The 23,836-nt window shown below is 41.3% G+C and overlaps 2 protein-coding genes and 2 long non-coding RNA genes across 19 annotated transcripts in view; 3 read left to right on the top strand and 1 right to left on the bottom strand.

Moving 5' to 3' along the window:
* LOC116531270 (transmembrane protein 14B-like) overlaps positions 1-23,836 on the top strand; it is a 115,193-nt gene that overhangs the window by 32,518 nt on the left and 58,839 nt on the right. The window lies entirely within an intron of this gene.
* The window catches only part of MAK (male germ cell associated kinase), a 53,015-nt gene that overhangs the window by 21,424 nt on the left and 7,755 nt on the right, over positions 1-23,836 (bottom strand). For 9 of the 10 annotated variants that reach the window (XM_032249954.1, XM_032249958.1, XM_032249961.1 and 6 more), the window contains 8 exons: positions 19,752-19,806; positions 18,690-18,811; positions 16,613-16,692; positions 12,394-12,526; positions 8,608-8,779; positions 6,472-6,639; positions 5,305-5,616; positions 579-751 (listed from right to left, as the gene is read on the bottom strand). In XM_032249954.1, coding sequence (XP_032105845.1) covers positions 579-751; positions 5,305-5,616; positions 6,472-6,639; positions 8,608-8,779; positions 12,394-12,526; positions 16,613-16,692; positions 18,690-18,811; positions 19,752-19,806 — 1,215 coding nt within the window. Of the gene's footprint in view, positions 1-578; positions 752-5,304; positions 5,617-6,471; positions 6,640-8,607; positions 8,780-12,393; positions 12,527-16,612; positions 16,693-18,689; positions 18,812-19,751; positions 19,807-23,836 lie in introns of those variants that run through there. The other variant, XM_032249959.1, reaches the window with a different exon arrangement.
* On the top strand, positions 745-10,241 carry LOC116531281. The gene is made up of 2 exons (XR_004260345.1): positions 745-1,370; positions 9,527-10,241. It is a non-coding gene; the product is annotated as an uncharacterized LOC116531281 (long non-coding RNA).
* LOC116531282 lies at positions 18,805-23,118 on the top strand. The gene is made up of 2 exons (XR_004260346.1): positions 18,805-19,147; positions 23,026-23,118. It is a non-coding gene; the product is annotated as an uncharacterized LOC116531282 (long non-coding RNA).

Below are 23,836 nucleotides of genomic sequence, written 5' to 3'. Positions count from 1 at the left end.
AACACATTCTTTACAGCAATGCAAAAACGAACTGACATACTCTCTCTACACACATACATGGCCCACTCATCTGTTAATACTGAGAATTGTTACCGTGAGAAGATTCTTACCTTTTCAGAGGTATGTGGAAAGATTAGTATTTTGTGGAAGAAACCAATATTAAGCAAACTTTTTTCTTTTTTTTTTTAAGATGGAGTCTCACTTTGTTGCCCAGGCAGGAGTGCAGTGGTGCAATCTCGGCTCACTGCAACAACCACCGCCAAGGTTCAAGCAATTCTCATGGCTCAGCTTCCCGAGTAGCTGGGATTACAGGCGTGCACCACCACGCCCATCTAATTTTTGAATTTTTAGTAGAGACAGGGTTTTGCCATGTTGGCCAGTCTGGTTTCGAACTCCTGGCTTCCAGTGATCCACTTGCCTCAACCTCCCAAGGTGCTGGGAATACAGGCCTGAGCCACTGCACCTGGCCTATCAAGCAAAACTTTTTTTCATTTAAGGCCCACGTGCATTTATATTTAATGAGTAAAATAAAGTTGATGCATGGCAAAAACATTTTTCTGAGGAATCTGAAATCTTACCGAAATGGAGAATCTTTCTTCCTTTTTTCTTTAAAAACACCCATGCTTGGCTTCTTGGAATGGGAGGCTCCGAAATCATAGTCCTCCAACTCTTCCCAGCTTTCTCCAGATTTGAAGATAGTCTGGCCCCAACGCCTCCTACCACTTTTATGATTCAGTGTGCCATTTGGCTTCTGTGGTGGAAAATCAGTTGTCATAATCTTTAATCATGTACTGAATGCCTTTCACGCACAATCTGCTCTATAAGACACTTAAGAGTTCCCATTCTCAAGGAGCGTTCCATACACTTTAGGGCATAATGCATATACACATTTACAAGCATGAAAAAAATTGGGTGGTATATGCCAAAAATATGATAGGTGCTCAGAGGAGAGATCTCTGTGAACTGGGTTGGTGGGAGACTTGAATATTTAGGATCTGAGTTAACTCTTTAATGACACAAAGGATCTGGAAACCTGAGACTTGGCTATGTCTCTTTGGACAAGTGACTTCTCAGAGCCTTAGTGTCCTTTTTAAGTGGGGACAGCCTCAATGAGAAGGACACTAAAGGTGGCATGTGCCAGCATCTTTTACTCTTCTCTCTGCTAGAATGCAGGTACAACACTCAAAGGAACACCAGTCATCCTGTGGACACAGGCATGAAAACTACCTGCTCAGGGTGGCAGATCAGGAAGCCAGCAGCAGCCTGCCTCCTCTGCAAGCTGCATGAGCTCCAGCTGCCCACCACCCGATTTCTTGTTATGTGAGAAAAGCAACCCCTACTGTTTAAGCCACAGTGGTCGAGTTTTTGTTGTAAGTCCCTAAATGTAATCTTAATGAACACAGAGGGACGTATGAGTCTGTTACAGAATGGAGGCATCATTAACAGAAATAAGGAACAGGAAAGAGGTCTTGGCTTGGGGAACACGATGATTTTTTTTTTTTTTTTTTTTTTTTTTGGCAGAGTTTTGCTCTTGTTGCCCAGGCTGGAGGGCAATGGTGTGATCTTAGCTCATCGCAACGTCTGCCTCCTAGGTTCAAGTGATTCTCCTGCCTCAGCCTCTCCAGTAGCTGGGATTACAGGCATGCACCACCGTGCCCAGCTAATTTTGTATTTTTTGTAGAGATGGGGTTTCTCCATGTTAGTCAGGCTGGTCTCGAACTTGCAACCTCAGGTGATCCGCCTGTCTTTGCCTCCCAAAGTGCTGGGATTACGGGCGTGAGCCACCGTGCCTGGCCTGAATTGGTTTTATACAAATTTACAGAGAGTGGCTTAGGGGCACATAAACAGAAAAATCCAAAAGGCAACTCAAAACTAGGGAGTAGAGCATGGAAAAATTTCAGAAAACACAGCTACATTGGGTGCAGGGAGATGCTGAATGGCCATGCTATTGCTTGAAGCTGATGGTGTCACAGTGAGTGATGGATGATAATAAAAAGAAGTATTTGTCAGCTTCTACACCATTTTCTCTGCCAGGCAGAACAATCTCCAGAATCAAGAGAATAAAAAAACGTTAAGCTCCAGATAAGTAGGATTAATAAAAGGTTACCCTTAGCTGAGTTTGAGTCTGCCTTCTGTTGAATTCCATTTTAGGGTACTGATGCTGAACACTGCTCAGCAATGTCAGTGATATCCAAGAACCTTGTGTGTCTGAGAAGAGTGGCAAGGGGCAAAAATAATAATTTTAATAAAGTAGGAGATTGATTTTGGCAAATTCCACATCAGTAAGTTTGGTAGAGGATAAGAGCAAAGATTCTAAAATCAGTTATTAAAGGGGATGCTTGTGGGCACGAAGGGAAAACAGTGATAGGTCAGATAGATTACCCTTTTCATAAAAGGCACACAGTGAGTTCATTTGATGTAGTGTAAGTGGACTTCAGCCCAGTGGGTGAAAGCAGCAAAGGGGAATCAGCACATAGCTGAAGAACTTGACCAAGAGTACTGACGAATGGATCAATGTCAATCTAGAGGAAGGTTCTATGCCCTGCCCAAGATCTCACGGTCATTCTATGTATATATCATGAAGATTCAGGAGCAAAACAGACAACTAAATAAATCCATAGCTGGCAACAAGCTGGGCAGAGTGGGTAAACTGAGAAGAAAAAATAAAGATTCAAAAATAATTAGAAATTGGAGATGTAAAAGATCTTGCAACTTTTTGAATCCTAGAGATGAAATACACAAGTCAGAGGTACAGAATATGCGATTTAGAAGCATTTATGAAAAAATGGGTATACTTAGAAATTTTAGTTAATCCCAGCTCTGAAACTTACCTATATAAAAATATGTGTGTGGGGGGACGGGGGAGGGCGGCTAGGTTATTCTCTTTAACTTAAGAGAATGCGCAAAGGGTGCCTAGCATATGCATGGCACTTAGTAGCTACTCAATCAATATTAACTTCCTTTCCTTCCCTCACAGTATGAGTTAGCATTTGAAGTACCTTCCAAGGGGCTGGGGGGAGGACTGTAATCGTTGGTGGCACGACTGCGCATATTGTTTGGAATGTTGGAGGTGACTGATTAGTCCTGCTCTATACTCTCTGCTTGCTGTTTGCCTCCAGCTGCGGCAGCCTCATTCTAAGTAGGAGTGGGGATGAAAGGGGACTTAAAGGCACATTTGTAATAGGAATTGAGAGTTATCAGTCATTGATTAAAGGTGTTATATGCAGAGCCCTTGAGGGAATTGGAGATGTTTCTCTAGAGAAAAGGGCAGATAATGTAACAGCTATTTTCAAATATGTAAAAGGCGACCTTTCTAGAAAAGTGATTAGCTTTCACTAAAAGCAAGAAAACCAGATTTTGCCCAGTGTAAGGAAGAACTTTCTAATATTCAGAACTGTTCCAAAGATAAAGTGGACTCCTCAGCGCCCCAGAGGTGGTTTACAAGTCTTGTGGGCAATTACTCATTCCTTCATTCACTGAACAAACATTTACTGAGAATCTCCCATGTAGCAGGCCCTAGTCGGGGTTCTGAGGCTGTACTGATGAACAAAACAGACAAACATTCCTGACTTCATTGAGCTTTCATTCCAGAGGAAGAGACAAACAATAAACATAAAAAATAAGTAATTAACACTACCTGAGAATGTGATTAGTGCTATTGGGGGAGGAGGAGACCTTGCTTATACTAGGTTGGTGGGGCAGGTGAGGACTGGATAAGGAAATAGATATGGTGCTGTGTAAGACAGATTTCCATCCTAAAATGCCATAATTCGAACACAGTTGGGAGTGTATACCCCAAGGGGACAGCTAGAATACTACAGCAACTAATGAGCTCCCAGAGCTGAACAAAAGACAGAAGAAGTTGTTTTATACTATACCTGACACTTTAAAAACCCATTCTCACTGGGCACCGTGGCTCATGTCTGTAATCCCAGCACACTGGGATGCTGAGGTAGGCAGATCACCTGGAGTCAGGAGTTCAAGACCAGCCTGACCAACATGGTGAAACACTGTCTCTACTAAAAATACAAAATTAGCCAGGCATGGTGGCTCATGCCTGTAATCCCAGCACACTGGGAGGCTGAGGTGGGCGGATCACCTGGAGTCAGGAGTTCAAGACCAGCCTGACCAACATGGTGAAACACTGTCTCTACTAAAAATATAAAATTAGCCAGGCATGGTGGCGCATGCCTGTAATCCCAGCTACTTGGGAGGCTGAGGCAGGAGAATTGCTTGAACCCAGGAGGCGGAGGTTACGAGCTGAGATCACACCATTGTACTCCAGCCTGGGCAACAAGAGTGAAACTCCATCTCAAAAAATAATAATAAAAATAAAAAACTAAAACCCATTCTCTCCATGTTCTTTAGCATTTAAGAACACCATGAAATGACAGTACTGTTAAAAATTCTTAAGATTTAGGATCAGTACTTTGGAGTACCTGATTCTTTTAAATTCTTTGAATTTTTCGGCATTGAAAGAACTTTAGACTGGGCTTGGTGGCTCACGCCTGTAATCCCAGCACTTTGGGAGGCCAAGATGGGTGAATCATCTGAGGTCAGGAGTTCAAGACCAGCCTGGCCAACACGGTCTCAACTAAAAATACAAAATTAGCTGGGTGTGGTGGTGGGCACCTGTAATTCCAGCTACTCAGGAGACTGAGGCAAGAGAATCGCTTGCACCCAGGAGGTGGAGGTTGCAGTGAGCCGAGATTGCACCATTGCACTCCAGCCTGGGCAAATAGAATGAAACTCCATCTCAAAAAAAAATAAAAAGGCCAGGCATGGTGGCTCACACCTATAATCCCAGCACTTTGGAAGGCTGATGCAGGTGGAACACTTGCCGTCAAAAGTTCAAGACCAGCCTGGGCAACATGGTGAATCCCCATCTCTATTAAAAATACAAAAATTAGCCAGGCATGGTAGGCAGATTCCTATCTGTAATCCCAGCTACTTGGGAGGCTGACGTAGGAGAATCGCTTGAACATAGGAGGTTGCAGTGAGCTGAGGTCCTGCCATTGCACTCCAGCCTAGGCAACAAGAGTAAACTCCATCTCAAAAAAAAATAAAAAAGACTGAACACTGTAGCATGTAAACTTGGTTACTTTCATTCTGAAAGTTTTTCTTTTTATAGACCATATTAGAATTTTAAGTGATCTCATGTCAAGCTCCAACCAGAGGACTCAGGGTCTTTAACAAAGAATAATTGTTTTTATCTTCTCCAACATAATTAGAAATGCCTTGAAACAAAATCTTAATTGCAGTAGTCAAACAATTCCATTTCAAGTGTCATGACTGGCTACTCACAGTTGGCATGTTTTTGATGATGCTTGGGAATAGCGTTTGCGGCGGTTTCTGCTGATGCTGTTGCTTTGGAGGTTGCTGGACGCTCAGGTTCTGTGGCGGCTGAATGGGCTGCAGTGGCTGCTGGCTAGTTTTTGGCTGGGATTGTCCAACAGTCTGATCAATTACATCTGGTAGAGGCTTGGGCTCTACTTCAGCTAAAGATGGCTTTGATTCTAATGGTTGCAGCTGCTTATTTAAAGACTGTTTTGATTCCAGATGATTTGAGGAAGGGCCTAATACCTGACCAACTTGAAAATATGGGTGTTTCAATGCCTGTAAAAACACAGAACAACAACAAATGGAAAATGGTTTCACCTAAATGTATTGCACATAAACTATGATTGGCCCTTTGTGAGGGCCACAGGAGCTACCATTAGCCCACAGGCGCTTCCAAGATTTAGAAAGCAGCCATCATTCCCTATACAGTACCCCTTTTAAAAGGTAACCAGAAAAAATGATTTGAGAAATAAATTGTACTAAAAAATAAAAAGTGGCTCACACCTGTAATCCTAGTACTTTGGGAGGACGAAGCAGGTGGAACACTTGCAGTCAGGAGTTCAAGACCATCCTGGCCAACATTGTGAAACACCGTCCCTACTAAAAATACAAAAATTAGCTGGGCACGGTGGCATGTGACTATTGTCCCAGTTACTCGGGAGGCTGAGGCAGGAGAATCACTTGAACCCGGGAGGCAGAGGTTGCAGTGAGCTGAGATCGAGCACTACTGTACTCCAGCCTGGTGACAGAGCAAGACTCAATCTCAAAAAAAAAAAAAAAGAGAGAGTCTACTATGAGATGCCTTTTTGCTACCCATGACAGATTCCTTCATAACTAGTCTGTCACGTGTCTGAATGTTTATCATTGCAAACTGATTCCTTGTTGCAACCTCAGGGTTCCTCATTTGAACCACAAAACACAGAAAATCATTGGTGTAGCTATTTTTCATTTCTCCCAAGGATCTTCTATGCCTATAAATTAATTTATGACATACACTGTATGCCAAGGGCTTTGTGATTAATTCTCTTAGTAAAATCCTGTTGAGAATAGACCTGCCTTCGTAAATGAAAACATCCCTGATATTAAAAAACCTGAAAGATTTAAAAGGTCTAACAGGAAGACTCATCTCACCTGGCTTGCTGTTGGTCGTTTCTTTGGATCCCAATTCAACATTTCAGTCATGAGCTGAATAGCTTCATTACTGGCATTGGGAATCAGAGTTTTCAAGTTTATAGGAACACACTGGGGAAAACGGAAGTTCATAGAAGATGCCAGCTGGTATCCTTCTGGCCAGTCGCTCTGTTTCAGGAGTATGTAAGTGTGGGTGGGGAGAGCAAAACAAATTGTTTTTAGTAATCTATTTAAAAAACATAGCAGTAATATAAACATCATTTATGCTTGAACATTTTCATGTTGATCCATATAAATAAACATGAGAATAAAATACCAGTCCAGGTCTAGAATTCAGTGTTATAGCAGTATAGAAAAAACATGAAGCTGAGAGTTAGGAAACAATGTGAGAAGCACTTTTATAACCTTTTTTTGTTTTTGAGACAGGAGCTGGCTCTGTTGTCCAGGCTGGAGTGCAGTGGTGCAATCATGGCTCACTATAGCCTCACCCTCCAGGGCTCAAGAGATCCTTCCACCTCAGCCTCCTGAATATCCGGGACTATAGGTGCGCACCATCATACTAGCTAATTTTTTTTTTTTTTTGTATTTTTTGTGGAGACAGGGTTTCACTATGTTGCCCAGGCTGGTCTTGAACTCTGGGGTTCAAGTGATCCTTCCGCCTGGGCTTCCCAAAGTGCTGGGATTACAGGCATGAGCCACCATGCCTGCCCTTTATAAATTTTACAATATTAAACTCTTGTCTGGTTTTTGATCCTGATGGTGATGCTGCTGTGATGTTACCTGGGCTAACTCTGAACAAATAAGGAAAAGTGCTTTACAAAGAGGCTGATTGCTAACAAAGATCTCTGTATGTACTATGTATCACAGCCAGTGTTAAAAATGTACACATCTGGGAAATGACAATTACATTAAAGCTTTAATATCTTACATTACTTGTGTAATGTTAACTGCAAGGCACATACTAATTTAATTAGGATGTCATTATATACACACTTATAAAGCACATCTCAGAAAGTAAGGTGTAGATAAAATATAATTAGTTATAGTTAATTGAAAAGTATTCAGTTCAATAAGTCAAATGTCCATATATAAAAGGAAACAAGAAAGGGTTAAGAAAAAATAAGGTTCACTACACCAGGGGTTAACAGTTGATGTCAATGGCCAGCCACAGAGTGAGTAGGAAAGAGCCCAAGTAAGGCTGTCTGTACAGTGTCAGCTGGACATCACCCCCAAGTAACACTCTAACCACACAGAATTTTTCCTTAAGTTCTTAAGAAAAGGCAAGCACCTGTTTTTCTTTTTTTTTCTTGAGACAGAGTTTCACTCTTGTTGCCCAGGCTGGAGTGCAATGGTGCGATCTTGGCTCACTGCAACCTCTGCCTCTGGGGTTCAAGGGATTCTCCTTCCTCGGCCTCCCAAGTAGCTGGGATTACTGGCACCCACCACCATGCCCAGCTAATTTTTGTATTTTCAGCAGAGACGGGGTTTCATCATATTGGTCAGGCTGGTCTCGAACTCCTGACCTCAGGTGATCCGCCCACCTTGGCCACCCACAGTGCTGGGATAACAGGTGTGAGCCACCGTGCCTGGCCTAAGCACCTGTTTTTCTTCAGCTGGTGGGATCCCAGCTCCTTGCAGTCCTTAACACACTCTGATTTAAGGATTATGGCCAGGTGCAGTAACTCACACCAAGTAATCCCAGCACTTTGGGAGGCTGGGGTGTGCAGATCATATATTACTTGAGCTCGGGAGTTCGAGACCAGCCTGACCAACATGGTGAAACCATCTCTACTGAAAATAGAAAAATTGACCAGGTGTGGTGGTCACACGCCTGTAATCCCAGCTACTCAGGAGGCTAAGGCAGGAGAATTGCTTGAACCTGGGAGGTGGAGGTTGCAGTAAGCTGAAATTGTGCCACTGCACTCTAGCCCGGGAGACTGAGTGAGACTCCATCTTTAAAAAAAAAAAAAAAAGGATTATAAGAAAATTAATCATTAAAGTATGAGCCTATTTCAAAATGAAAATACCAGATATCTAGGCAAAAGTTATAAATAATGAAAAATTACAAAATTAAAAGCAAAGTAGCAAGTTAGAAATAATCAAAAGTTATAGCAACTTTGGGACAAGAGTACTTACCTTTTTGGGAGTCCCTAAAACTTGGCAAATTTTAAAGATTTCATCAACCTCACTTGTCCCTGGGAAAAGTGGCCTTAACATATAGAGTTCAGCCATGATACTTCCAACAGCCCACACATCAATGGGAGAGCTATACACGGAAGATCTCAGCAAAACTTCAGGGGCGCGATACCTAAGAAAACAAAACAAAACAAAAGAAGTTATTTTGATTGCAATTTCAAAGGTGGATGGGCAGTAGCAGTCTCCTCTGTTTGGTGATGCATTTCCATCAAAGAGTAGATATTCAGATCCTGTTCCTTCTGTGTGTCAGTCATTTGTACAATGTTCTAGGGGCAATAGGACATAACACATGTTCCCTGACCACAGACAATGAATGGGGCTGGCGACAAATGTGAATGAAATGTCCATGAAGCCCAAGACAGGAACTCAAATGAATAGATATGGAAATAGTGGAAATAAGTGCTATCTGATATATTAAGAAAAAAAAATAGGCCAGACCTGGTGGCTCGAGCCTGTAATCCCAGCACTTTGTGAGGCTGAGGTGGGTGGATCATGAGGTCAAAAGATCAAGACCATCCTGGCCAACACAGTAAAACCCCATCTCTACTAAAAATACAAAAATTAGCCAGGCGTGGTGGCATGCACCTATAGTCCTGGCTACTTGGGAGGCTGAGGCAGGAGAATTGCTTGAACCCGGGAGGCAGAGGTTGCAGTGAGCCAAGATCTGGCCACTGCACTGCAGCCTGGTGACAGAGTGAGACTTTGTTTCAAAAAAAAAAAAAGAAAGAGAGAAAGAAAAGAAGTAGAAAAACCATGTTATAAAACATTATATTCAGCATCTATTCACCATGAAGCACAGAAAACAAAAGATGAACAAGGATTAGCCCTGAGTAGTGGAGTTTTCTCTTCTTTTTACCAGTTTGAAAGTGCTGATATCCTCAATGGACTCCTCTTCTGTGGTCAACAATACTTTTCATTGAGAAAAATACTCAATTTACAAGAGCAAAGTGAGCTGGGGAGTCCAACAGAGTCTGCTAAATGGAAGATACTCTCAATTTCTCAATTCTAACTCCTTTTTTCTAACCAAAATGTATAGATATTTCAGTCCAAATGTTTGGCAGTACTGACTAGTTTTGTTCAATGCCATTTCATTGTAACATTAATGAGAGAAGGAGAGAGAGAGAAAGTAAGGGAAGGGAAGGCGGAAGGGAAGAAGGTAGGGAAGGGAAAGAAGGAAGGAAGGAAAGGAAAGGTGAAAGGAAAGAAAAAAGGAAAGGAAAGGAAAGGAAAGAAAACGGATTCCTGACTGGGCCACTGTGTGGGGGCTGCATGTTCTCTCCAAGTCTACATGGGTTTTCTCCAGGGCTCCAGCTTCTTCCCATAACCCAAAGATGTACATGTCAGGTGAACTGAACTGGGGTGTCTGTGTGGTCCCAGGATAAGTAAGTGTACATGTGTGTGTGTGTAGGGGGGTGCTGCCATGGGTGGCTGTCCCATCCACAGTTGGTGCTCACCTTGCACCCCCAGCTGCCAGGACACGCTGTAGCCACCTGTGACCCTGAAATGGAATAACTGGGCAAATAATTATCTTCCTTGTTTTTATTAATCTTTCTTTTTCTTTTCTTTTTTTTTTTTGAGACGGAGTCTCACTCTGTTGCCAGGCTGGAATGCAGGGTGCAATCTCGGCTCACTGCAACCTCCGCCTTCCGGGTTCAAGCGATTCTCCTGCCTCAGCCTCCTGAGTAGCTGGGACTACAGGTGCACCATGCCTGGCTAATATTTGTATTTTTAGTAGAGATAGGGTTTCACCATGTTGGTCGTCATGGTCTCGATCTCTTGACCTCATGATCCTCCTGCCTCAGCCTCCCAAAGTTCTGGGATTACAGGCGTGAGCCACAATGCCCAGCCTTAATCTTTCTTAAATGTATGTATAGCTCACATGTATTCAATGTTCAATATTAGTGTCTTGGTCACTATTTAGAAGTTTGGCCCGGGCGTGGTGGCTCACACCTGTAATCCCAGCTCTTTGGGAGACCGAGGTGGGCAAATCATGAGGTCAGGAGTTTGAAACCAGCCTGGCCAACATGATAAAACCCTGTGTCTACTAAAAATACAAAAAATTAGCTGGGTGTAGTGGCAGGTGCCTGTAATCCAAGCTGCTCGGGAGGCTGAGGCAGAAGTATTGCCTGAACCCAGGAGGTGGAGGTTCAGTGAGTTGAGATCATACCACTGCACTCTAGCCCGGGTGACAGAGTGAGACTCTGTCTCAAAAAAAAAAAAAAAGAAGTTTGGTGATGTTTTTGTGACCAGAAACATGCCTAAAATTGTTTATTTTAATTAGCACATGGTCGAATTGGTTTCATTATACCTTGTTTCACTTAAAGTCATAGTTTCCAAGAACCTATTGATGTTAGTTGAGGACTTACTGTAATTTCTTTGACAAATACTTTTACAAGCTTTATTGATATATAAGTCACATAATATACAGTTGATCTATTTAAAGTGTACATCACACTGCCTTCTCCTGGGGGGCCTCCACGTGTTTTCCCACATCTGTCCCTGTGTCTGTCTTCTTATAAGGACATCAGCCTTACTGGATGAAGAACAATCATGTTCTGATACGACCTCATCTTAGCTTGATTACATCTGCAAAGACCCCATTTCAAAATAAGTTCGCATTCCCAGGTAACCAGGGCAAATCCATCACGGAAGGCTTGGTGCTATTCTTACGTCGTGAATAAGTTCTTTTTCAGGCAAGATGAGATTAGTTCCTGAGAGAGGGGCTGCTCCACAGCAAGCTTCCTCCTCTTTTTTGTTCCTTCCTTGAACGTGCCCATTTCCCCTTTGACCTTCCCTTTTTTTTTTTTTGAGATGGAGTTTTGCTCTTGTTGCCCAGACTGGTGTGCAATGGCACGATCTCGGCTCACTGCAACCTCCACCTCCCGGGTTAAAGCAACTCTCCGCCTCAGCCTCCTGAGTAGCTAGGACCACAGGTGCCTGCCACCACACCCAGCTAATTTCTGTATTTTTAGTAGAGATGGGGTTTCACTATCTTGGTCAGGCTGGTCTCAAACTCCTGATCTTCTGATCCACCTGCCTTGGCCTCCCAAAGTGCTGGGATTACAGGTGTGAGCCACCGCACCTGGCCACTATCCTTTTATGGCACAGATTAGTTTTCTCTGTTTTTGTATTTTACAGAAATGAAATCAGACGGTATGTGCACTTTTTCTGTTTGGCCTCTTGCTCTCAACATTAAGATTCATTCACATTGTGCATGCAGTTGTAGACCATTCATTCTCATTGTTGCAAAGCATTCCACTGGGTGAGTATACGATGCTACTGTTCATGGACATTTGGGTAGTATGCAGTTGAGATTATTCATGTCTTTTGGTGAACATGTGTATGTCTTTCTGTTGGTGACTCATAAGAACTTGTTTATTTGTGTATTGGCTGTCATGTAAGCAGCTGAAGCAGAGATTTTTCTTTTATTTTCTTATTTTACTGCTATGTTCTCTGTGCCTAAAATGATGTTTGGCACATAATAGGTATTCAACAAATATTTGTTGAATGAATGAGTGAATAAATGAAATTCTTCTTCCTTGTTTTTTCAGTAATCAGAATAGCAATAAACCAATCCTTCAATCTCTTTAAAGAACACAAAATTCAGTTCTATATTCTGTTTTAAATATTCAGTATGGAACCACCAGACATTTGTAAGAATCCACTGTAGGAACATAGACTTCAACATAGACTTATGCCTTAGGAGAATCGCATACTACTACTCACCATCTAGTAGAGACATAATCAGTGTACGGTGGCTGTGACCTTAATTCTCTTGCAAGTCCAAAATCAGCAATTTTCACAAGTTCTGGACCCATACAAAGCAAGTTTTCTGGTTTCATGTCCCTATGAAAAAAGCCTTGGTGATATATAGAGAAAAAAATACAATAAATCATTATGCTTAAACATAGCTTTATTTGATTTATAAACAAAATATAAATGAACCCCTCTTTTACAGTTAGAAACATCATCTTAGAAAAAAAGTAAACTGGCCCAGGCATGGTGGCTCATGCCTATAACCCCGGCACTTTGGGAGGCCGAGGTGGGTGGATCACTTGAGGTCAGGAGTGCAAGACCAGCCTGGCCAACATGGTGAAACTCTGTCTCTACTAAAAATACCAAAAAATCAGCTGGGCATGGTGGTGAACGCCTATAGTCCCAGCTACTCTGGAGGCTGAGGCAAGAGAATTGCTTGAACCCAGGAGGTGGAGGTTGTAGTGAGCCGAGATCATGCCACTGCACTCCAGCCTGGGCGACAGAGTGAGACTCTGTCGCAAAGAAAAAAGTAAACCATATTTATTGTCTAAGAAGTAATGGGATGTAGGGGCCCTGCTTTTCTTTTTTTTCTTTTCTCTTCTTTTTTTTTGGAGACAAAATCTCACTCTGTCGCCCAGACTAGATTGCAGTGGCGTGATCTTGGCTCACTGCAACCTCTGCCTCCCTGGTTCAAGCAATTCTCCTGCCTCACGCTCCAGAGTAAATGGGATTACAGGTGTCCACCACCATGCTTGGCTAGTTTTTTTATTTTTAGTAGAGATGGGGTTTTGCCATGTTGCCCAGGCTGGTTTCGAACTCCTGACCTCATGATCCACCCAACTCAGCCTTCCAAAGTGCTGGGATTATAGGCATGAGCCACTGTACCCAACTGGGGCTGGGAAGACTTTCTAAGCCTAAACGTTTTTCGTCACTTCAAAGTCAAGAGTGGGCTCTGTTTGTGACATCTGTAACAGTTCTGTAATCCGAGTTTATACAGTACTTCTAACTCTAAATAGCTGGTAACATCCATTTCACTACGTCCAAGACACATTCATTGTACTTTTGTAATGTAATGACAGGAATGGAACCATGTGATGCGGAGCGTAGTGACACTAATCCATAAAGTCTAAGAGAACTAAATAAATTACATATTTGTACAGCTGTGGTTTTCCCCACCCTAATATAAATATATTGGTAATTCAGTCCTATTTGAAGTAAACATTAGTTTCATTTTTTGACAGCAACAATTTTATGTATGTATGTACAGTATGTATTGAGACAAAGTCCTGCTCTGTCGCCCAGGCTGGAGTGCAGCGGTGCAATCTCGGCTCACTGCAACCTCTGCCTCCTGGATTTAAGCGATTCTCCTGCCTCAGCCTCCAAAGTAGCTGAGATTATAGGCATGTGCCACCATGCCAGGCTACTTTTTGTATTTTTAGTAGAGACAAGTTTTGACCATGTTGGCCAGGCTGGTCTCTAACTCTTGATCTCAAGTGAGGTCTCTCAAAGGGCTGGAATTACAGGTGTGAGCCACCACACCAGACCAAACCACGATTTAAAAATACCTGTTTTCTTGAAGTATCACATCTGAGTTGCTTAATTCTACAGCAAGAATTATTGGCTTCTGTGAAAATGCTGAATTATCCTTACACGTTGGCTTATTTGTTTGTGAAAATGTCGAATTATCCTAACAGACTCGTTTCCCAAATTACTCTGTAGTCAACCATACAGTCAACTCTTGACTACTTACATGTTACTTACTTTCAGTCACAATTTAAAAATCCTAATAGAACTTCCTCCTTCAATCACTTATGCTTTAGATGTCGCTGACAGCATAAATCAACTCAGGCAAATACCAAGTTTATGATGAGTTTAAAACAATTAAAAATCAGGAATCCATTACAAATAATTAAAATAGCAGATATCCCTTATTTCCATATAGTTAATACATTACTGATCTTTCCCAGTAAAATACAGTATATCATTACAGGATTTAGACTTTTAAAAGACCCCAAAGGCCGGGCACGGTGGCTCAAGCCTGTAATCCCAGCACTTTGGGAGGCCGAGGCGGGTGGATCACGAGGTCAAGAGATCGAGACCATCCTGGTCAACATGGTGAAACCCCGTCTCTACTAAAAAATACAAAAAATCAGCTGGGCATGGTGGTGTGTGCCTGTAATCCCATCTACTCAGGAGGCTGAGGCAGGAGAATTGCCTGAACCCAGGAGGCGGAGGTTGCGGTGAGCCGAGATCGCGCCATTGCACTCCAGCCTGGGTAACAAGAGCGAAACTCCGTCTCAAAAAAAAAATAAATAAATAAAAATAAAATAAAAGACCCCAAAAATTTATATGACACAAATAAAAAGTTTTTTTTTAATGTTCTTAAAACATTTTTCAATGTTCTTTTAATAAGTTTAAGAAGTGTTCTTAAAATATTTATATGGAATCCTGAATAGAAGTTTGGGAAGGTAAATAATTCCTGTGTCAGTTAGAGGATAAAGTAAAAAAAGAAAATATAAAATATAGGATGAGGCCTGGGATGGTGGCTCACGCCTGTAATCCCAGCACTTTGGGAGGCTGAGGCTGGCGGATCACTTGAGCCCGGGAGTTTAAGACCAGCCTGGGCAACATGGTAAAACCTCATCTCTACATAAAATAAAAAATTAACTGGGTGTGGAAGCATGTGCCCGTAGTCCCAGCTACCAGGGAGGCTGAGGTGGGAGGATCACCAGAGCCCAGGAAGCCAAGGCTGCAGTGAGCCAGGATGGCACCACTGCACTCCAGCCTGGGCATCACAGTGAGATTCTGTCTCAAATAATGATAATAATAAAATTAAATACAGGATGAGACATGAAGGGAACCTGATGGTGATTTTTAAGTACCTATGTTCAGAACACAGCAATGGTATGGGACAAACTTTTCTAATTTAATATCTAAACATCCGGCAATTCTAAACAAATGTTTTTAAAAAACAATCATATTAACTTTTTGGACTAATAATTATTTTGGTTTGATGGATATGAAAAAGCCACATTAATCAAAGTACATAAATAAGAAATTCATAGAAAACTGAACAAGTATTAATACTTGCTTTAATTTCATTCAGAGAACAGAAACAACTAAATGTAAATACCAAGGAAAACTATAAAACACTATTCCACGGGTGCTACAAACTATTTAAATGTTAATAATTGGTCGTGCTAGATCAAAACAGTCTAATCTTTTTCCAAAAGAGGGTCCTTTGTTTTTTTTCATTTCCACGATAAAATTAGGGGGAATTAGGTTGCAGGATGGGTTCTGATGACTGAAGCTAAAGGCTGATGATGATTGAACTGGTAAAAAAAATTCTGCTGTGCTGGAGGATAACTATAGATTATAGAAATTCCCATTTATTTATTTATTTGAGAAGGAGTTTTGCTCTTTTTGTCCAAGCTGGAGTGCAATGGGGTGATCTCAGCTCGCCACAACCTCTGCCTCCTGGGTACAACCTATTCTCCTGCCTCAGCCTCTCAAGTAGCTGGGATTTCAGGCGAGTGCTACCATGTCTAGCTAATTTTTTATGTTTTTAGTAGAGACAGGGTTTCACCATGTTAGCCAGGCTGGTCTCTAACTCTTGACCTCAGGTTGATCCATCCGCCTCGGCCTCCCAAAGTGCTGGGGTTACAGGTGTGAGCCACCAAGCCTGGCCTTTCTTTTTTTTTTTTTTTTTTTTGAGATGGAGTCTCACTGTGCTCCCCATGCTGGAGTGCAATGGCTCGATCTCGGCTCACTGCAACCTCCATCTCCTGGGTTCAAGCAATTCTCCTGCCTCAGCCTCCCCAGTAGCTGGGATTACAGGTACCCACCACCATGCCTGGCTAATTTTTTTGTACTTTTTTAGTAGAGACCCAGTTTCACCATGTTGGCCAGGCTGGTCTCTAACTGCAGATCTTAGGTAAACTACCTGCCTCGGCTTCCCAAAGTGCTGGATTACAGATATGAGCCATCACACTTGGCCAGAAATTCCATTTCATATAGAATCACAGAAATTCTCAAATTTTTAAATAAAAATGTCAGTGTGTATAGGCACATACCCCAAATTTGTGTTCCTCCAATATAACAGTTATTTAACAGTTTAATATATAATTTCTATGCACAATCTTGACAGTAATCTAAAGAGGTAGGGAAATGAAACTTAAAAGAAACCTACCATGTTTATGGATAAAAGCCAGCCCTTGCAATATCTGATACATAATATTTCTGATGACTGACTCAGGGAACAACTTGTTTCTGTAAAGAAATGAACAAACAGTCACATAATTCTGTTAAACAACCAGCCAACCAATCCAAAGAAGGTTGATATTCCCCCTGCCTTGGAGCCTCCGTTGGCCTCATGATACTGGTTAAAGGTATGATTTATGGATTTACAGTGTGAAAGCTCATATATTTAATACATGAAAATCAGATTTTTTTTTGTTTTGATATGTGGTAAAAACTCAAATCCCAAACTGAATGTATTGCACACATATTAAATAGCTAAATTTTAAACTGTCCCAAGAAGAATAAAGCAAGTTGAAAAACGAATTACTAACAGATAAGCCAAGCTTGCAAATCTGTATTATGTAGGTTTTAAGAATTTTAGAGGTGGCTGGGTGCAGTGGCTCATGCCTATAATCCCAGCATTTTGGGAGGCCAAGGTAGGAGGATCGCTTAAACCCAAGAGTTTGAGACCAGCCTGGGCAACATGGTGAAACCTTGTCTCTACAAAAAAATACAAAAATTAGCCAGGTGTGGTGGCGCGCACCTGTAGTCCAGCTGCTGGAGGGGATGAGATGGGAGGATCACTTGAGCCTGGGAGTTCGAGGCTGCAAGGAGCCATGATTGTGCCACTGCACCCCAGCCTGGTGACGGAGTGAGATCCTGTCTCAATAAATAAATCAATTTAGAGGTATAAATAAATGCTTCAATTCTATTCTACATATTGGTGGTGTCCAATAGAAATATAAGAGCCAGCTGGGTGCAGTGACTCATGCCTGTAATCCTAGCACTTTGGGAGGCCGAGATGGGTGGATCATCTGAGGTCAGGAGTTCAAGAGCAGCCCGGCCACCATGGTGAAACCCTGTCTCTACTAAAAATATAAAAATGAGTCGGGTGTGATGGCACGTGCTACTCAGAAGGCTGAGGCAGGAGAATCACTTGAACCTGGGAGGTGGAGGCTGCAGTGAGCCAAGATTCACCACTTCATTCCAGCCTGGGCAAAAGAGCGAGACTCCATCTCAAAAAAAGAAAAAAAAAAAGAAAAAAGATAAAAAGAAATACCTGAGAGCCACTTGTGTACTTAACATTTTTCTAGCAGCCATGTTAAATCAAACAGGTAAAGTTAATTTTTAATAATATATTTAATTTAACCTAATATATACCAAATACTATTCCAACATGTAATCAATATAAAAATTAGCTAACTGCACCACTGCACTCCAGCGTGGGTGACAGAGCAAGACTATGCCTCTAAAAAAATTTTATTATAAAAATTATTCATTTAAAAAATTTTACCTTTTAAATTTTTTAGAGGCATAGTCTAAATATATATTATATACTATAATTACCAACCTATTTTACCACTGATTTTATTTATTTTAAATAGTTCAAAACTATTGAACATTTCTCACTTTAAAATCAGGCAAAATGGACGTTTATCCCCCAGATGTGACCAGAACAACCACCAAAACATTATCTCCCCAAGCCCAGGGCAGAGGACCAAAGCTCTCCCTTTACAGATACTGCCCACACATTTAAAAATTGTGAATTTCCTTGGAATTGGTAACACATCAAGTATTATCACTGACTTGTGCCTTCCAGTGAATGAGTTTCTTAAATCTTTTCTTGAAAGGAACTAGATTCCTTTCTCCATTCTTTCATTAACCTCCACGAGATGCTTGGGAGAGCAATGAAGATAATTTTCTCAATAGTGCCCAAGGCCAGCTTTGTTACTGAGTACTAAACTATATATAAGTTTGTATTTTAAAAAGCATAAATAGATAGGATGTGTATTTATATGAGACACCGGTCTTGACTTTTAAGGATATGCAACAGAAAAATGGTGGCTATGTCACAGCTGGTTCTTCTTCAGTGTTAAATGTTACCCTTTGATAAAGATAACAGAACTAGTTAATTTAAATTTACCTTTCGGAGTGATCAATCTTTATATCGTAAAGTACTGACATACTGAAAGGATCCAAAGAACTCATGGAGAGAGTAACAGGGAAGAAAGTGAATAAAAACATACCTGTCTTTCATTAATTGATAGAGGTTTTCTTTCATATATTCAAATATGAAATAAAGATGGTCATTTTCTCTGATAACTTCTTTCAATTTAATAACATTAGCATGATTAAGTTTCTTCAGAGACTGAAAAATAACAAATACGCATTAAAGTTTCTTAAAAAAAAACTTATAGAAGTTGGCAAAATCGCATCAATGCCAAGTTTGATAATTAAGTAATTTTCCATTTTGCCTGGGTTCATTAATTAATAACATTTTAATATCTACATAATTGCTTTAAGTAATGAAAGTTAAGTGCAAGCAATAAACCAAGCTAACAATAGGTATCAAACATTTCAATCTGTTACATTTTTCCCTTGGTTTATGAAATAGTTTATGAAAAGTCTAACTTTTGTCTGACTTAACCATGCAAAGGTATCCAAAATGGTATCCAAGTCTTTAAGCATCAAATCTAAGGAAATGGTATGTAGTAATTTAAAAACTTGTCTTTTGGTGGCTGGGCGTGGTGGCTCATGCCTGTTATCCCAGCACTTCGGGAGGCTGAGGTGGGCAGATCACCTGAGGTCAGGAGCTCAAGACCAGCCTGGCTAACATGGTAAAACCTTGTTTCTACTAAAAATACAAAAATTAGCTGGGCATGGCAGCACACGCCTATAGTCCCAGCTACTCAGGAGGCTGAGGTAGGAGAATCGCTTGAACCCAGGAGGCAGAGGTTGCAGGGAGCTGAGATCCTGCCACTGCACTCTATCCTCGGTGACAGAGTAAGACTCTGTCTCAAAAAAAAAACAAGTTGTCTTTGGAGAATATGATTTAAGATGCTCTTTTAAAAGTGAGAGTGAACTTTCAAATGTGAGAATATAATCATACGCTATTCTACACTGACATCAGAACAAGAAGAAATGAGAAATTAATTTAGAATATAAAGCAAAAACAAATACAATTATTTTCAGAATGCTTCCCACAGAGAATAAAACAATCTTAACTAAAAATAATCTTAACTACTGTCCTCAGGCCTCAGATAGAGTTAAAGCCCCTTCTCAGGTTCTTTTCATCTTTAGGATTTTACCTTAACTTCTCTCAAGTTCATACATTCATCCCAAGAATAGAACTTTCTCTTCATCCTAAAATAAATAAAGGAAAGTTTAGTGTTCAGGGATTGAGGATTCAAAGATACAGATTACACTGTTGGCTTTCTTACTAGTATTGGTTCACTTTGGCGAGCTATCTCTTTCCTCATCCTTACAAGGAAATCACTTCCTCCTGTTTATCTCAAGGCTAGTTAGTAGGACAACCTCACATCCACAATTCAGCTTTAACACAAAAATGACAAAATTACCATTCATCTTCCTTTCTGGGTGAGTTCTTAACACTTCTCTAATAAGTTTAACTGTGCCTTTCTTAAAGGGTCCCTTCCAAGTTCCTCTCATTTTAGACCTTAAGAGATAAACATGAAACACTATACCTCAGAGGGGGTTAGGGAAAGAAATCACAAATTTTGAGCAAATTTAGTCAAATAATTTGATCTGATAACTTGCATATCATGACATCAGCTTTAGACGAGAGGCCCATAAAGTTAAAGATGTCCCTACTTAAATGATTTAAGTCGGCAAAAAATCAGAAGTAACTATAAACGTTAGAAATGGCTTTCTTGAATTTTGTTCTTTACTTCCCCTCTTTTATCCCAGTGTTGGTTTCTATGAGAGGTAAATGTACCAAAAGTGTATTTAGGGTAAAAAATACTTCCACTATATACACCACAGTTACTTGGTGTGTTTTTATACGAACATGTGTTTTTATAGGAACAGATTTTTAGTCACCATACAAAACAGGATAAAACGCAGGATTCACATGCTAAAAAATGTTTCTTCAGGTATGGAAATTATAAGGCTGGACTGTGAAAAAGCACCAAATATGCCATACTGCTTTCATTTAGTATTATAATCTCCTACTGAGATGTTCCAGAAGATCCTTGGGAAGCTTAGAGTTGTCTTTATGAATTAGAATAAGCCTTATGATCCAGAAGCTCCAGGGGGTATAATACGCAAATGAGGCAACGAGGAAAAATTGGCAGCACAACATCACAGCCAGGAACAGAGGCTGTGGAACCGCACTGCCTGGATTCAAATCCTTGGCCCGTCACTCACAGCATGACTTTGGACAAGTTACCTAATGATTTGTCTATGCCTCAAATTCGTTAGCTAGACATACAGTAGAAACTGCCGCATTAAAAAGCTTCTTGCAAACTGCTGAGTTCAGCACTCACTAACTACCAGATGTTTTCATTTTTACCAATATCTATGACTGACTGTAAGATAATGTAAAGGGCATCACTGCTATTATTTCCAAAATATCCTTAGTGAATCAGAATTTCATTTGCAGTTATTCAGGTACTAGAAATTTATGAAGAAGTGTGATGAAATGGGGATCACTAGCTTATTAAAAGATACTTTTCAGTGCTATAGATTTATAAAATGTCTTGCTAAAATGTAAAATGTAAATCTAGCACAATGATGAATTTAAAATAAAACAGAAGTCAATTCAAGTATAGCTATAAAAAAGTTGATTAATAAAATGATCATATACATGTGAAATTGCACATATAATCTGCTATGATTTTTTCTTTTTGAGACATGGTCTCATTCTGTCACTCAGACTGGAGTGCAATGGTGCGATCATGGCTCACTGTAGTCTTGACCTCTTGGGCTCAGGTGATCCTGGGATTACAGGCATGAGCCACCACACCTAGCCTGCTATGATGTTTGAAATATAATTTCAGAATTTTATTTTATTTTTGAGATGGAGTCTCGCTCTGTCACCCAGGCTGGAGTGCAATGGCATGATCTCAGCTCTGCAACCTTTGCTTCCCCAGTTCAAGCGATTCTCTTGCCTCAGCCTCCCAAATAGCTGGGATTACAGGCGCCTGCCACCACACCTGGCTAACTTTTGTATTTTTAGTAGAGATGGGGTTTCGCCATGTTGGCCAGGCTGGTCTCGAACTCCTGACCTCAGGTGATCTGCCTGCACCGGCCTTCCAAAGTGCTCGGATTACAGGCATCAGCCACCATACCCAGCCTGGAATTTATTTTTCATTTTAGGGGAAAAGTATCAACGGATCTTCAAGTGTTACCTCACAAGTTGCACCTAGAATATTTATGGCCTAAATTGGAAATGCCTAAAATTTTATATCACCAAGCAAAAGATTGATTGGATATTATGGGATGTGAATGGTTTTGGTAACAAACAAACAAAACAATGAGAATGGAGAATGAGGACTCTGATATTTGTAATTTCCATGTAAAGTTTATCCCTCTCCATTAGCCTTGAAGGAGACGGCAAAGCCTGCTTGTATGACTCTTATAAAGATAGCTGTCTTGTTCAGACATGAGGAATAACGGCTATAGTGAATACTCAGTGTAGGTTAAACTGATAATCTGACAGTAGCCTGGTTTCACAATTCCTTCACTCCTAAGAGATGTTCACCTCTGTCCTACCACGATCACTCATAAACTCCTTGTGATGAGGAGTTCTACTGTCCAAGACCTCAACCTTTACCACTTCAGACTCTGAGCATAACCTCTTATCCTTTTCACCATCATTACCCTCAAAACTTCTTCATACAACGTTTCTTGTTCAACTTGTGGCCATTCCTACAATCACCCAAGTGGCGTGGCTTGCCTCCTCACCCAGCTTGGCCCCACCATCAGCCTTTCACCCACTACACTCTCCAGATCACACAGACGCTCTGAACATCCCCTTCTCCCACCGTTCCACCGCTCCTGCCTTGTCATCCTCCAGTCTCCATACAGATTAGTGGAGGTGGAAAGAAGAGTCATGAAAATGCTCCCAGTGGCTCCACTTTCACATCCATCCCGTGTAATTTCAGGCGGACTCTTCCTGACACTGGGCAACCCTTTTGTGGCTTTCTTAGCAACTCAGTAACTCATCTTTCAAACTCTCCAAAGCTCCATGCCTCCACTGCCCACTTCCCGCTACTCCTTGTCCCACCGTGGTCTGACTTACTTCTACTATTCCACTGGAACGACGCTCACCACAGCCGCCAGTTATGTCATATTCCCCAAACCCAAGGTACACCACAGCAGATGATATTGTTGAAATATTGTAAGGCCATTTCCAGCCCTTTCCTTCTGCCTCCTAATATAGAGGTTGGAAGAGTAAACACTCTCTCAGCTTCCTTTGGAAGAGAGACCACGTGACCCAGTGCTAGCTGGTAAGACGAAAGGGGATGTCCTTGGGGACTCCCGGGAAAGAATTACTACTTCCTGATAAAAGATGGAGAAGAGTTAGCTGGTATTATTCTCCTTTCTCCCCTCCTTGAACAGGGATGTAATGCCTGGAGGTGCAGTAGCCATAAGGTGGTCATTAGGTGACACATTTAAGGACAAAAACAATGTTAACTGCTCAGCATGAAAATCGTACAAAACATCTGAATTTCTTGGCTACAGCGATGAGCCATTGAAAGAGCTCTGGAATCATCACCCTCCAGACTTCTTGATACCTACTTCTGCTTCTTTCGATCTTTCCCTTGGTTTCAGATACTTTCTACATTCTCCTGGTTTCTCCACCATTTCTCTGGTGGCTCCTCAGTCTTTTCTGTAAGATGCTATTCCAGGATGCTTACTTTATATGCCATGGTTTCTCAGTGCTCTAAATGAAGACCTCGTTTCTTCTCCCTCTAAAGAGTTTCAATCAGCATATGTAGACTAGTAGACTAATCATTCCAAATCATTAGCCTGCACCTCTGTTTTGAGATTTTTTTTTTTTTTTTTGGGATGGAGTCTTGCTCTTGTTGCCCAGTCTGGAGTGCAATGGCGCGATCTCAACTTACACAACCTCCGCCTCTCGGGCTCAAGCAATTCTCCTGTCTCAGCCTACCGAGTAGCTGGGATTACAGGTGTGCACCACCACACCCGGCTAATTTTGTATTTTTTAGTAGAGACAGGATTTCTCCATGTTGGTCAGGTTGGTCTCAAATTTCTGACCTCAGGTGATCCGTCCACCTTGGCCTCCCAAAGTGCTGGGATTACAGGCGTGAGCCACTGCACTCAGCCTTGAGATTTAAATGCAAATATTCCATTGACTAAAAGTCATCTTAAAGTCATTATGCCCCAGACAGAATTCAGCTTTACCCCT

This window comes from Sapajus apella, unplaced genomic scaffold, assembly GCF_009761245.1.
Source record: "Sapajus apella isolate SASKATOON/1434 unplaced genomic scaffold, GSC_monkey_1.0 scaffold70, whole genome shotgun sequence".
Classification (NCBI taxonomy): domain Eukaryota; kingdom Metazoa; phylum Chordata; class Mammalia; order Primates; family Cebidae; genus Sapajus; species Sapajus apella.
This window is presented reverse-complemented; position numbering and strand designations above follow the sequence as displayed.